General features: G+C 52.8%; 1 protein-coding gene across 1 annotated transcript; it reads left to right on the forward strand.

Moving 5' to 3' along the window:
• The first annotated feature begins 85 nt into the window (after window positions 1–85).
• Window positions 86–13417, forward strand: TGME49_311380 (hypothetical protein). Its single transcript, XM_018782671.1, has 5 exons — window positions 86–1043; window positions 1529–5470; window positions 5809–6187; window positions 6308–6831; window positions 7220–13417. Exons 2-5 carry the CDS (start codon window positions 2225–2227, stop codon window positions 9146–9148), a joined length of 6078 nt encoding a protein of 2025 aa, XP_018635522.1. The 5' UTR covers window positions 86–1043; window positions 1529–2224; the 3' UTR covers window positions 9149–13417.
• The last annotated feature ends 640 nt before the right edge of the window (window positions 13418–14057 follow it).

Raw genomic sequence — 14057 nt, forward strand, 5'->3', positions numbered from 1 at the left:
ATTTCGTTTCTCCCACTTTTGCCAAATCCTTTTTGTCATCGGCCGTGGGGTGGTCACTGGGCTCTTCGATTATTTCTTGGACACCGAGGCGACAGTGTGCTCGACCTATCTGCGGATCCAGCGACGCACTGTGCTCGACCACGTCCCAGTGCAACCGTCTCGCAGTGCCCGCAGTGTGCAAAAAAAAACTCGGGACGGAAGGATTTTGTTGTCTACGGGAGGACATTCGTCGCCCTCCTCAATCAGTCACTTACGTTTTTCTCCCCCTTTTTGTGGGAAACCTTCTCGGTCTTCTCCACCAGTCCGATCTTGCTCTTTTTGTCGATCACTCTGCATCATGTACGGAAAGTGATCTCTTTGGCCGGTCGGACGAGCAGTACACTGCCGCTCAAGTTTAACAGAGTACACAGTGCGTTCAGAATGCTGCAGTGCTTTGTTGCACTTGGGAAAAATATCTCATGGAGAGACTCCTTGTTGCGCGCTGACACAAATTCACGTTGGTGTACTCTCTTGGCAAATTGATCGTCTTGACGTGCGTTTTCCGCTTGTTCCTCGATCTTCATGCGCAATGCAAATTCGAGCCAGCGCGCCGCGTGCACCGGTGTGCGCCAGCTGTCTGAGTGGACGGTCGTAGAGAGGAAGCTGGAACAACCCACTTAATCGAAGGCAGGCAGATCTTAACGGGAACCAAAGAACTGAGCCATTGCTCGCCCCAAAGCTAATCGGGCGGTAGAAAGAGCTGTGTCTCCGTAGGATCTGTCTTTCTGAACTTCCGGCGACCCGAGCAACGTTCCTCGGTGTCCCCGTGTGGCCCCACATGTGTATGTATCTTCTGGGGAAGAGGCATTCCCTCAAGTGAATGCGTTGCCGCTAGTCCATGTGTAAGTGGCTATGTATGTCCGTTGATATTGGTGTACGTTTCAACAGAGTGCCGACAGTGCGAAGAGTTGCCCATTTTCATGCTGCCTCCTGCTGGGTCACTGCACGACGTCAAGCGCGGCCGTCGGCCCGTCGATTGCGGACTACGTCTTGCCGGACTGGCGGTGAGCGATTTTGTTCCATTTTTACTGTTGGCCTCGCAAGCTACGTGTACAGACAGAAAGGCTGTGCCAACTCCTAGTGCGAACAGGGGCAAGTTCCACCATGCGGAGTTGAAATGCTCGCGTGTTGTGAACGGCAGCTCCCACTCCAGAGCACGATGTACTCGGTCACCGCGGCGTGAAAGCCCAGAGGTCAAAGAGCACTTTCATGCTTTGCCTCATTTTGTGCAGTGTTGGTAGCGCATCGTGCGGAGTGTTCACAGGAACACTGTCTTGCCTAAGTGCTTTACCAGGACGACTCTCCTCTCTGGATGCTAGAGAAAAAACCATAGTCTTCGGATTGCAGCACATCCAAGCACCGAGTTCGAATAGCTCGTGTGTCATGCGTCCTAGGACCGACCTAGCACTGCCACCGGTGGCGGCATTCCGCGGTCAATGACGTGGCGTTGTTTTGAGTTTTTTGCCTTCCGTTTTCTACGAGAACTCAGAATAAGTCGACGACGCTTTCTGTGTAGAAGGATTATACCTGATCAGAGCAATGCGCTGCATCGGGTTCGTCACAAGCTTTTCTCGGTTCACCCCCGATTGCGGTCGTTGTGACGGACACTAAATCGGCGGCATCCATGTCGGCTGGTTTAAAAGCACTCAATCCGAAGCCCAAATAACTCTCCATAAAGCCACGGTTGTGGCGATCCATCGGGTGAAATGTGTGGTCGCGGTTATTCTCTTACCCTTGCATGAAGCCGATGTCCGCATTATTAAGGACAAACGTTTTATTTATGAACCCGTTTCCACGAATCTGCATCTGCACAACTGATCTTGAATCCCGTGCATCGGACCAGTCAGACGAAAAGAAGTATCGGGCACCGTTGTAATTTGCTTGTGTGCCCACTTCATCCGGGCTATCCGCCGTGTCTGACGCGATATAAAGCTCTGGCGGTCAGATGAAGAACTCCTACGTGGATAATGTAATTTTTTGAGTCAGACGTGGAGACCGAAGTCCAAGACTTGATAAGTCCACATCCTTATCTCTGTTCGGAGAGGTTCGCCGACGGAAACCACATTGTCGGCGCTGGCACTTTCGTCGCGATCAGCTACCGTAATGTGATTGGAATCAACTCTGCAAAAATCGTTAGTTGCCATCCTCTCATTCGGCTGCAACTTCCTCGTCACGTTCTTCCGCTATGTCCAAAGGTAACAACGTGGCGCCGCAGCAGGCAACGTTGCCATGCGGTGCGTTTCGTCCCGGTGCAACAGCAAGTTCTCTGTCGGCAGAAAGTGGCCGACATTTTGCATCGGAAACATCGTGGTTTGCTAAAGGACGAGAACACGAGGCAGAGCAGAGTCGCAGGCTTCCGCATGGGCGGACTGCAGAAAATTTAATAACGGATGCAAAAGTAGACATTGCAGTCGCATGTCTCTGCACCCGACCCATGGATGCCCAAGCAGGGAAATCCGACCGTACCCGGTCTCTCGCTGAGTGTTGCCCTCACTCACCGAGAACTGGTATCAACGGCGAAACGAATAGTGGCTCCGTAGAAGGTCTGCTGGATACCACGACTCAGTCTGATGTCTTGCAAAAGCCACGCGAAGAAATACCGCCAGCTGGCTGGTTGGTCTCGGACTCGTCAAGGCCGATGAAAGCCACCAAGGGCGCAGAGGCAGAGGAGGAGGTCGCTTCACTCACATCGACTGCGTCGGGAGTTGGGATAGATGCCTCTCTATCGACAACCAAACGGGGTGCCGCTTCACAGATTTGCTTGCCCACAGTCCTTTCCGAGTGGAACAGCAGCGACCGCGGTACTATGTTCCCAATTTCAGGTGGTACAACGTCCCCTTCCACCGCAACTGTATCTGCGGTTGACCACATGCGGCAGGCAAAACTGTCGTCTACGACTGAGGCTATCCTTGTTCCCGGTGGGGATGTCCCATCTCCTTCACTTGCTTTAACGGATAAGATTGTGAAGCCGCAGCAACTGCACGATGGCCTGTCCCCCTCACGTCCAACTCCTGCCTTCTCGCCCTTCGAAATTCTCTGGGACGGAAAGCGCGTAGACGTACGAGATTTGCATGATTCCACATGGTCTGCATCGAGCAGCCTGAGCACATCGCCTTCAGGGACACCTTCGTCATGTCGTTCCCGAGCGCTGAATAGCCTTGGACGGCTCGGGTTAGTTTCTGAAAGCTTGAGCAACTCCAATGTGCAACCAACATTCTCAAGTGGCTCCCACGCATCTTCTTTGTCTCTTCCGTCGGTCTCCGAGGGGCCGTCGTATCCTGCCATTTTGACAAAGCTATCAAAGGATGGACTAAGCCCCTCTTCAAATGAAGAAGGATGCACTGACTTGGCAGTACCCCAGACAAAGAAGTCCGGAAGTATGGGAGCTCCACATTTTCCAACTGCAGACCAGCAAAGCGCGTCGAGTCCTGCTCCGTGCGCCGGAGCGGCGGATTGCTCGCAGAATCTTCGGGCGGATCAACTGTGTCGGTTTCCAACAGAAGACCGGGCGCTATGCGGCGCGGCCGGAGTTTCCTCACTTCCCTGCTCTGTTTGGAGTACGACAACAGAAAACTCTCAACGCCCGAATACTGTAGACCCATTTGCTGGCGGGGTTCCGACAGCACGATGCGGATGCGCACCACCTCCCCAGCCGCCTCCGGGTCTGCCGCACAAGCCAGCAGCGTCCTCGTTCACCCGTTATTGCGGCCTAGCGCTCCAAAATTGTGAGCTCAATGCTACTGCGGTGGAATATGGATCACCACTGCACAGACTCCCACCGGTACAGCGACCCGAGGGACCCCTGGAGAATGCAGCAACTCACAGCTGTTGCGTGGCAACTACATGGTCACCGAAGGATCCGGAAGGACAATGTTCTCCTATGTCATCGAAGAGCGTGTATGTTTCGCATGATAGTACAGTAGAGAACGCCTGCTACACACACTTGTTTGAACGGGTGTGTCGGCAACACGCGGAAGAGGCCACAGTGTCGGTTCCAGAAGTTTTCCGTAGAGTCGGGGAAGCTGCCTGCGCCAGAGCCGACCATTCTGGAGCCTCGCCGGCGTGCAGCCGTCCGTGGTGTGGTTCGAAGCCTTCAGAACATGAGACATGCGACCTTAAGGCCTCTGATGAATGTGCGTGGAGAGACGTGGTGCCCACAGGTGACCTCACCCCCAGCACCTTGGGATCGTCGCTGCACGCGGCCCGAGGTAGAATGACACCCTGCAGCTGTGACTCTGCGTCGGCAGGCTGTGTCTCAACTGTACCTCGATGTCCGTCATCTCTGTCGCGTCCCTGCTCCCACGGCCAACAAGAGAGTGTGATACCGGTGCCTCCGCCCTCCGAGAGGCTCTCCTGTGGCAAGTCCGCAACCCTCTTGGTCCCCAATGCCTCTGGCGATACGGCTACAGTGCATTTGCACCAGAAGCGGATTGGAGAACCTCCCACTGCATCCGAAAGAACTTTTGCATTCCAGTCCCTTCCGATCGAATCGTTCTGCAAGGCACAGGCCCTGGTCGATTCGGGAACCGATAGGAATGCGACCTCGCCGACACAAGTCTTGACCCGGCCCGTACTTCCAAGCAGTCCGCCGCACGGTAACGGCTGTGCACAAGGACAACTAAACGATGTATACATCTATGAGCGACAGAAGGTAGTTCCAGAGCGGGAACGTGGAAATCCGGACTTGGGTAACCGTTTCGCGACATCTTGCAATGGATATGCACAGTCCTACCCTGCGAGTTGCCCAGAGCGTTTCGTCCCTGCTCCTCCAAAATCTTGCGCTGCCCGGCATGTGCCTCTAGCAGTCCCTATGCCGACTCTCACCCCCGTGCCGGTATCCTTTCCCCCAACTGTATCGTCAACACCGGTTTCGCTGTTGCTGACATTGCCTCTCAATCTGCCGTTTGGCCGAATCATCAAATTTGGCGTGCCCTCAGCGCTGGCGCACCTGAACGACTCCGGGTCTTCTCAGCCCGCGTTGTCTCGAGGCGCGCTGTCGTTGCGCAAACAACGTGTGGGAGGTGGTCGGGGAGATGGAAACAACATTCCTTCAGCGCCTACTCTGCCGCCTAGATTGGGGTCCACATGCGATCCTCAGGGTGGTTCTCCAACCTCGTCGGTGCGCTCTCTGGGGGCAAAGAAAAGCTACTTTTGCTTCTCGCCACTGCTTCACGAAGCTGCCTATACGCTCCTTTCTCACGCCGGTGGCATCTGCGATACATTTGCAGCTTCTCTCCATCTGGAGTTGGCGATTCTATATCTGCCTCCTGCGATACTTCCTTGGGTCGGTGCAGCTTTCAATCATCTGACGGCTACTTTTCTGCCTCGCTTTGATGAGCCTCTGAAGCTGGAATGTGGAGGCTTGCAGGAGCGAAATGCACCTGGCAGACTCGGCGGCAAAGTTCTTACAGTTGGCTGCGCCATCAGGCAGGTGCGTAGTCCATGTTGTCACTGTAGTTGCCGATGCCCACGTCAGTATAAAAACGGAGCCCAAAATATCTTTCGTTTTGCCTTGCGTCGCTTCGGAAAGAACTCTCGACCCACTGACGTCGTTCGGAGTTCCGGCGTTACCATCTCTCTGAGGACAGAAAGACTGCAAGCGAGAGCCTTATACACATTCGAGTCAGCAATGGTATTCTACGCTTGCTTTCTTCCGGAGAACGAGTGTGAGCTTTTGTATCCGATGTGAGCGTTCTGGACTGTTTTTCTCAGGGCTGCCTCCCTCACTTCCACACAGTTGCTTGTTCCTCTCTGTTCAATTTTGTTCAGGCCGGCGAGAGGCAAAAGTTCCAGCGCATGCAGGAATTTCTCTCCCAGTTCGAACGTGAAGTGGAGAATCTTTTGCGAGCTTACGCGCTACAGCATCCGACAACCCGGACACGAGGGTCCCAGCAGGTGTCCGGGGCATACGGGAGATGCACGGGACGAGGTCAAGAAGGCATGAGACAAGCAGGAATGTCGAGCCCGAATACACACTGTACAACTTCATCTTCATCTGGAGAAGTGACGGCGGCAGCTGGGCCTTTTGAACTTTGTGACAGATCGCCAAAAGGTTCCCCTGGCCCTCAGCCGGGCGATGTAGGCGATGGCGTCACGGGCTCTACAGTTTCTGGGTTACCACCTGGCTTTGGAGGAGCGGCAGCATTCGGTAAGTATCGTGGGCGGGAACGAATGCGTCGAGGACAGGCCGAAGCTCCATGGGTGTTGCTCAAAACGGCTGAAAGTATATTTTCTTCTCTTGGGCTGCTCTCATTAATCTGCGTCGCAGGTCGCAAGCACAACGTCTGGCGTTATTCTATGGGGTGCGTGCCCTCGTCCGTGCTCCCCGGTCCTTCTTCTCCCGTGCCACCTCCAGAATTGTCGTCGTCTGCCTCGCAAATCGGCTCTTTCCACCAGCCAGGATGGCATGCGCCTTCCACGCCTGCCTCGGGCTCAAACGACTTTGTCTCCGGATATTTAGGTGCCCAGCACCTCGATGGTAACGCATATGCATCCAGAGGCATGCATGCAGAGAGTCCTGCTTCTCCATCACATAGACAGCGGGAATGTGGCTCGACAAGACCGCTGGCATTGTCCTGCGAAGGAGGCAACAGTGGGGGATCTGCTGCAGGGCGTGGACTGTGGGGATGCTTGGGTCTACCTGGTGGTTGTTTGGACTTAACGGTCCGAGCCTTTGAAACAAGAGCGTTAGAGAAACATCCTCGTGAATATGCTCGTCTCGTCGTGCGCGACATTTGCGTCAGCGAAGTCCGCCTCGTTACGACGAGGGGAATTCCCGGAATGACCTGCGAGGTACGTTTGGAAAGGGATGTTTCAGCACGTGTGATGTTTCGGATGAGTATGTTCATGTTTGTCACAGCGAACTGGTGATGGAGTTTTATGCACTCTTGACTTTGTCAAAGTTGTTTATTGGAGCCGGTTCACGCGTCGGTTCTGTTCCAAGCGGTGACTCTTTTTTTTTGCGAATCGCCTTTATGTGGGAAAAACCTCGACATCCTGGGTCCCATTTCTTTGCGTTCCGTTTGGCATTCTTTCGGTGGTTTCGCCCTTGCGTCTGGCGAGCGCAGCGAGGTGCCTTCACTACCTCACATTTGCATGGTTTCTTTGGAACTCGTCTCCCCCAAGCCTTGGCCAGAAGACACAAGCCTACTCCCCTTGTGCGGGCGCTTTGTCTTTTCAGATTGATCCTCGATTTGAACAGTACTGCATCGGGACCAGACCAATTTTGACAACCCCTGACGGGCAACTCTGTCGTCATTCCATCGCCCCTCACTGGCTGTCAGACATCTGGGAGGTACGCCTCAAAACACAGAGTCAGATAACTCGAGAGCAACAGAAGCGCCTGGTGGAGCAATATGTGGTGGGGGAAATCGAGTGTCGCCCCCAGGCTGAACAGCGACGGCTGTTAGACATCATCACTCGCCTTGGAGCGACTGTATGGGTCAACGGCCGTCCCGCCGCCGCTGAAGCTCTTACGCCTCCGCCGCCTCTCCCGGTCAAGGTGCCTGACCCTCCGCGATCCACTCAGGACTTCCAAAATGTCGATACCCCAAGTACTGGAGGCAAGCTGTCGGCGACCGTGAACGACAGAAGCAACGATGCAGGGTTGAGGCTTGTCACGAACTATGACAGCAGCCCATTCAGTGACAAGACAAACAAGGAGGGCCGAGCGTGTCTGAAGTCGGTTGAAGGGGAAAGATGCGCGAATCGTGACACGCCATACCCGCCAGGGTTGACGTTGGGAGACTTAACAGGGCCGCGGGACGAGGAGTCCCCGCGTCTTTCTTCTTCGTATACGACGCCTCCCCGCTTTCCCTCCGACTCGGTACCCCGTCCGGGAGGAGCGACAGATGAGGGTCGCTGGTTGAGAGAAGGAGAACAGTGGTTGGCGTCGTCGTACTCATCCCGTCAGAGCCACCTGGCTAGCACCGTTGCAGGGGCCTCCACACAGGATCAGGATATCCTACATGCGGAGTCACCGAGTAGCAGGAACGACGACGCGATGGAGAGAGGAAACGGCAGCGTGAGCTGTTCAACGAACTGTGGAGACATTGCAGACCGGGAAGCTGTCGAAGAGCGGCTTTTCCAACTGTCGCTATGTGCGTCGCAACGGTCCGAGCTTTCCACGAGACACTCCCAAGGAAGACCGCCAAAGCCATACAGGTGTAAGGAAGATGGTATGCCTTTCACCATCGCAATGAAGATCCCAGCGAGCCATGACGATCCACCTCCGCTTGTTGGCGTGGAGGCGGCGTCTGGGCCTTCTCACAAATTTCAGGCCAGTAACAACGGGGCTGGTTTTTCGACCCCGCCAGCCTCCGAGAAAGCGCCAGAGTATGGGTCGCGGGGCGTGGAGCAACGATCCAAGGAAGACACGCCTTCGTGTTTGCCTCTACAAAAACAGCTGTCCTGCAGCAGACAGAGCCCTTCAGGGAGGACAGTCTCCTCGTTTTCGTCAAGTCATGAAGAACTTGCAAGCAGTGGCAGCAGCAACGCGAGTTGGGGTAGCATTTTCAGCGACAGTAGCACCACGACTTGCGGCAGCTGCCCAAAATGTGAGAATGTTTGTGTGGGGACTGCCGCCTCGGTGCGCACGACGAAGAAGTCGAGTAAAAAGGCATCTGAGTCCCTACACCCTGCTCCGCCCTCGTTCAGAATCTTGAAGGAGCAGGAGCCAGGCGCGTCCGCTCCGGAAAGTTGGAGTCAACGTCGCCCACCAGAGCAAACAGTTGGGGGTTGCCGCCTGCTCGACCACGATGAGCAGAGGTGGAACTGCCCTGCACCTTCTCAGAACTGCGATAAATTCTCCGGACAAAGCAATGCAACCGCTGCCTCACTGTGGAAACAGCTGCTTGTCGCCTCCACACACAAGAAGGCTTTCCAACCATATGAATATCATCACGTCACCGTTTCCTCCACGGATGGGGGTGACCGACAAGCACCCATGGAAGAGGAGGCAACCGTCACACGAGACGAGAACCGAGGAATGCAAGTTGCTTCCGGTTCTGCAACTGAGCATGGAGACGACGATCTTCAGCAGTTGCTGCTGTGTGCGTGGTTGAAAGAAGCAAATCCTCTACTTCATGTTACTGGAAAGGATTCTGTGTAGTGGGTAACTCAGTCTGATGAGAACGCAATGCGCGACGGGACTCGTGAAGGCACCGTGGATAGAGAGCGTTCTGACAAGAACGCCATTCATCGTCAGTTTAAGACGTTAGCACAGACTGGTGCTGCGTCTCAAAAGTCACAACTCGCCTCGTCGTGGGGTGATTCCTCTGAGACTCCGTTTTGTGGGAACAGGTTCAGGAGCCGGGTTTCCGAACGATGTTATCTGTTGGAAGCGTCAACAAAAGGGAGAAAAGTGCAGGAAGAAAAACTCTGGATGAGCCGCTCTTTTCTCGTCAGACTTAAAACTGCAGCATCACCATAGACTTTACGGGACGACTCTCGCTTCCTCCTGTGCAGCAGCGTCTGTTGGATGGTAACCACCAGTAAACTCCGTCTGGCTACAGGGACGGACAAACAGGCGATCTCTTATGCATGAGGAGCAAGGACAGCAAAAAAAGCAGAGGGAACAACGCATGGAAGTGTACAGAAGGTCCCCCAGTTAGCTGACTTCGCTGGCCTTGTTCACGTGGGCAGCTACTACGATACTCATGGTGACATGCTTATTTTTGTTGCGACGTTCCGGGTTGCGGAAGAAGGGACGAACAATCGTTGATTGCCGCTGTATTTGTCACGAGTGACACTCTGGTCCTTGGAGGGTAGATTTGAAGATTTGCTCCTTAGACGGAGTCGAGAGGGTGACCCGACCAAACCAGTGGATGACACGAATCGGATATGTTTCTAACATCGGCAATGAACAAGCACAAGGGAAATGAAGGATCGCTCCAGACACGTACAGTGTGTTTTGGAGGGACTGCCACATACCACTCAGCCGTCCCGATGCCACTTAATGGGCCGAGTCCAATGCAACCAAAATACGTATTTTCGTGAACTGAATCAGAGCTTGGTCGATCTGCTTGCAGGCACGAGTGCGCCAGGGGGATATCGGCAAGCTGGGGTTGTGTGATTCAACTTAAAAAACTTCAATAGAACTCACTGTTTGTGGGGCTGGATGACCGTGTCTACGCAGCGAAAACATCTTCTCGGTCGCGTCCTCACGTGCTTCTCGTTTTTGAGCTCTGGGGTATATTGAGCATGCTTCACATGGTGCATTTCTTTTGCCCGTTCTCTGTACATCTAGAGCTCTACATGCTCGAATGCAGCTCAGTGTCGCCCTGTGCTTTTGAATCACAGTTTCCTTTTGCAAACACGAGAGTTGTGGGTAATTCGAAGGATTTGGATGTTATGTATCAGCAGCTCAGGACGTTTCGGTTACTTTACGTAGCTGTATCGTTTCTGTCCTCTCGCAGTGGGTTTTCTTCGTAATGCGTAGTGGTTCGTTGGTCCACCCATCGACGACCTACTGTTCTGGTGAAGAAATGAGTTTTCTTCAAAGCGTGTTGTTGTACCAGATCTGCGCCTTTGCTGTGTGTTTATCTGCCAACAAGTGTTGGGTGGCACAAACGATGACTCGTTTTTGCTCTTGTTATCATGTTTGTATGTTGGTAACCATCCGGTGCGTTTCCGTCGGTTGCTGTGCTCCAGCGCCGGATGCTATGCGGATGTAATTGAGAGTAAGAGGAAACATTATGTAGTGTTTGTGTCCTCTTGTTGCTGTAATCCCGGGATGTGAGAGAAGAAATATTTCTTGCCTGTGTGCCGCGTACTCTCACAGGCGACGCCGTTGTGTATGAATGAGGTTGACCGTCGGAACCGTCTGCTATCCGAGGAGAACCGCGTGCAAGTGAAAGTGAACGTTAAGTAGCCAATGTGCATCTGGCAGCCGGCGTGCGTCCAAAGACTGCCGATTGCTGTGGTTATAAGGGAACTGTCCGATTGGCGAGTCGTGGTACGCCTCCTCACTAGAGTAAAAAGAAGAATGGGAATGTATTTGTCTGTATACAGTATGCGCAAGAGCGTTTCCACACATGCAACATACAGGCCCTTAGTCCTGCACGCCTGTAGTGATTGCGACATTTTTCCCAGTGTAAATGGAACAGCTTGAGCGGTTCCCCCGGCATTGCCTGTGCGGATATTCACGACTTTGCGAGCAGTTTTTCTTGTTTTGTCGGCTACCGCGGAAAGCGTCTATGCCAGTCAGAACTCCTGGCTTGTAGCCGTCACCGGCTCCCTGTTCACTTGTCCTACCATCGGACATTCAACGCTCAAATATCTGAGTACATGTGACTGTTGTTCTGTAGTGTCGCCACCCCCTTTAAGGGATCACAGTGTCGCTTACCCATGTATGTTTGTGATGCAGTTATTTGCCCTTCTGTCGTGTCGTAGATGCTTGTATGCGTCTCTGACAAGGGACTCACGTTTTTGTTTGGGAGCACTGCATGGATTCCCTCAATATCAGCATACCGTTGTCATCCAGCTTGCTCCACTGTATTGATTACTGTTCTTAGCGAGTCAGTTCAGCACCTTCAGCACTGACAGTCACCGTCGTTACGTCCTTACGTTTTTGTCAGTACATTTGTACCGGAGATTTTGAGGCGCCGCTTCGTCTGGAGCAATTGCCCTGATCTTACGCGTATCAGCGGGGAATGTGTTTTGCTGCGGATGTCAACAAGGCGCCGACCGCTCTCTTTTCTGTGACATCGACCAGTCAATGCTTGTACGAATATAGCTTGGATGACGTGATAGAGACAATCTACCTCATTTACGTACATCGAGAAACGGGTCTCTCCTCACTGGCTGATGTATTCATGCGAGTTCCTTTCTAGCCAGCAGTTGATGCGTCGTGTTACAAACATTTGGGGAGAGTTTCTTTATCAGGAACGCCCAGCGGTTGAGCGCCAGAACCCTTGCCATCGGCGTAAATTCTTTAGCATATTCTCGCAATTCATTGTTGTACCTTGTGTTTCTTACAGTGTCCGTTGATGAGACGCACTGCCTTCGAATGTTCCGTGGTGCAATTTAGTGCCGTGCCTCGATTGATGCCGTCGGGGCCACTTCGTGAAGATGTTACTTCGCAGGAGGCAATACAGAACTGCCCCATAGACAAATAAAAACGATTCAATAGGATTGAGCGCATGTGTTCGGGACCAGCGGTCGGTACACTGCTTCTTAGTTACGTTTTCTCGATTGAGCTGTGTCATCACCTACCGTCGTCTTGCGGCTGGAATGCAGTGGTCATTCACCACAGTGTTTTCGATGGTGCCGAGGATCTTTTGCAATGTGGCCAAGTGTACATAATTGATTTTTGTATTCCCTTCAGAGATCCATGTGTGATAATACATTGTTAGTATTCCCTCTCAGAGCCCGAATACGTGTATCATTACCGTCCGTTTTTGTACCGGTGAAAACAAAACGCTGACTGCCCCTGCTGGAAAGCTCCCTGTACGACAGTCTGAAACGGCAGTGTTTTGAAATGGCGAGTCCATCATTCTGGAGGACGACTCAAGGTGGAGTTCCTTCTCAGAGCGATTGTTTGGTGTTTTCAGGAAAACAAGTCATGCTCTCTGATGTGATCGACTTCTTCCTTCCTCGCAGCTGTCTATCATCGAGCGAAACCATGTCGACACTGCGTTGATGAGATTTTAAGATCGAGGTTAATCATAGAATATAGTCTCAAACCGGATGAATTGTGTGAACTGCTCCGGACAACAATAAACATTTCGCCTTCATTGCAGTTTGGTTGCCCGTTTTACATGCGCACACACCGATGCTGTTTGGATGCCACCCTAGTATTTTTTCAGACCATAGCGAGAAGCACACTGTTCACTCTGTAGAACTGCGTGGTACGAAAGTTATACACACAAGAGCTTGCGTAAAATTTTGGAACGCTCCTCGCGTCGGTGTTCTTTGCAGCGCCCCGACGTATGAAAAGCTGTACATTTTGCAGTAGAGTTTACGGTTACTCAACTTACCGGCGCAGTTGCCTTATAGCCGATACTGAAAGAAAGATGTCCTGCGTGACATCCGTGTTGCGCGCCTTTCGTGCCCGCTAGGCAATGCTTTCGGACGCATGCAAGTACTCTGTTGTTTCCTGCCATGCCGCTTACAACAACTACGATTGGAAAGACCTGGATGCCGGATGTCAAACACCTAGCGGTACCGCGAACGTTTACCTTCGATGGAAGATTTACAAAAGATATGGGAAGCAAGAAACAGAGGATGGTGTTCAACTACTCTGAGTTTCCCACATATTTGCGAATCGTCAAGTTCTATACTTCTTATGGCTATTTCGGTTACCTCTGTTTTTGCTGACCTACCCCAGAGAACACTTGGCCTGTCTCACGGGTAGAGTTTCAGTGACCCTGAAAGATGAAACTCAGGGGTGAAGCTATTTTACTCGGAAGCAAAAACCCTGGTCAATCTGGAGTGGTCTACGGCCACAGCTGCAGTGTAAGACCTGCAATTTCTGGCTGCCAGTTGGCAAATGTCTTCTCAGAGTATGCGACGCTGTCGTCTTGACGCGTACTTGCGCCACTGACAACGTGAGAAACGCCTACACAGCTGCTGACGAAAAATGACAAGGCCGCCGGAATGTTAGAGGACAGAATAGCAGTCATATTTTCATTCCTTTCTCCTCTTTATGTGTTTAGAGCTATACCACTAGTTCACTTGCACTCGCACGACAAGACTACGATCCACACACACTTTGGTGGCTATCATGCCACTCGGGACCCCACACTCTGCCGTCGTCTGCGATGAGGGTCCACGGGCCTAGTCGAGCAGTTACCCAGTCCACGCTCGTCGCACTGTTGGATACCCACGTCTTGTTCATGGTTGTCTTTCCACCTTGAGACAGTGCTTTGCCAGAGCACGGTAACGCTGGCAACGCGTGAAACACTTCCACGTGAGTGTCGGACCAGCGTTGGCTGCATGTGAAAAGTCGACTGCAAGCCGCAAGCCACAATCGAACAAGAAAGAGCGGTGGTCACACTCGGGAGGCCACACGGGCACCG

This window comes from Toxoplasma gondii, chromosome XI (genome assembly GCF_000006565.2).
Source record: "Toxoplasma gondii ME49 chromosome XI, whole genome shotgun sequence".
In the NCBI taxonomy this organism is placed as follows: domain Eukaryota; phylum Apicomplexa; class Conoidasida; order Eucoccidiorida; family Sarcocystidae; genus Toxoplasma; species Toxoplasma gondii.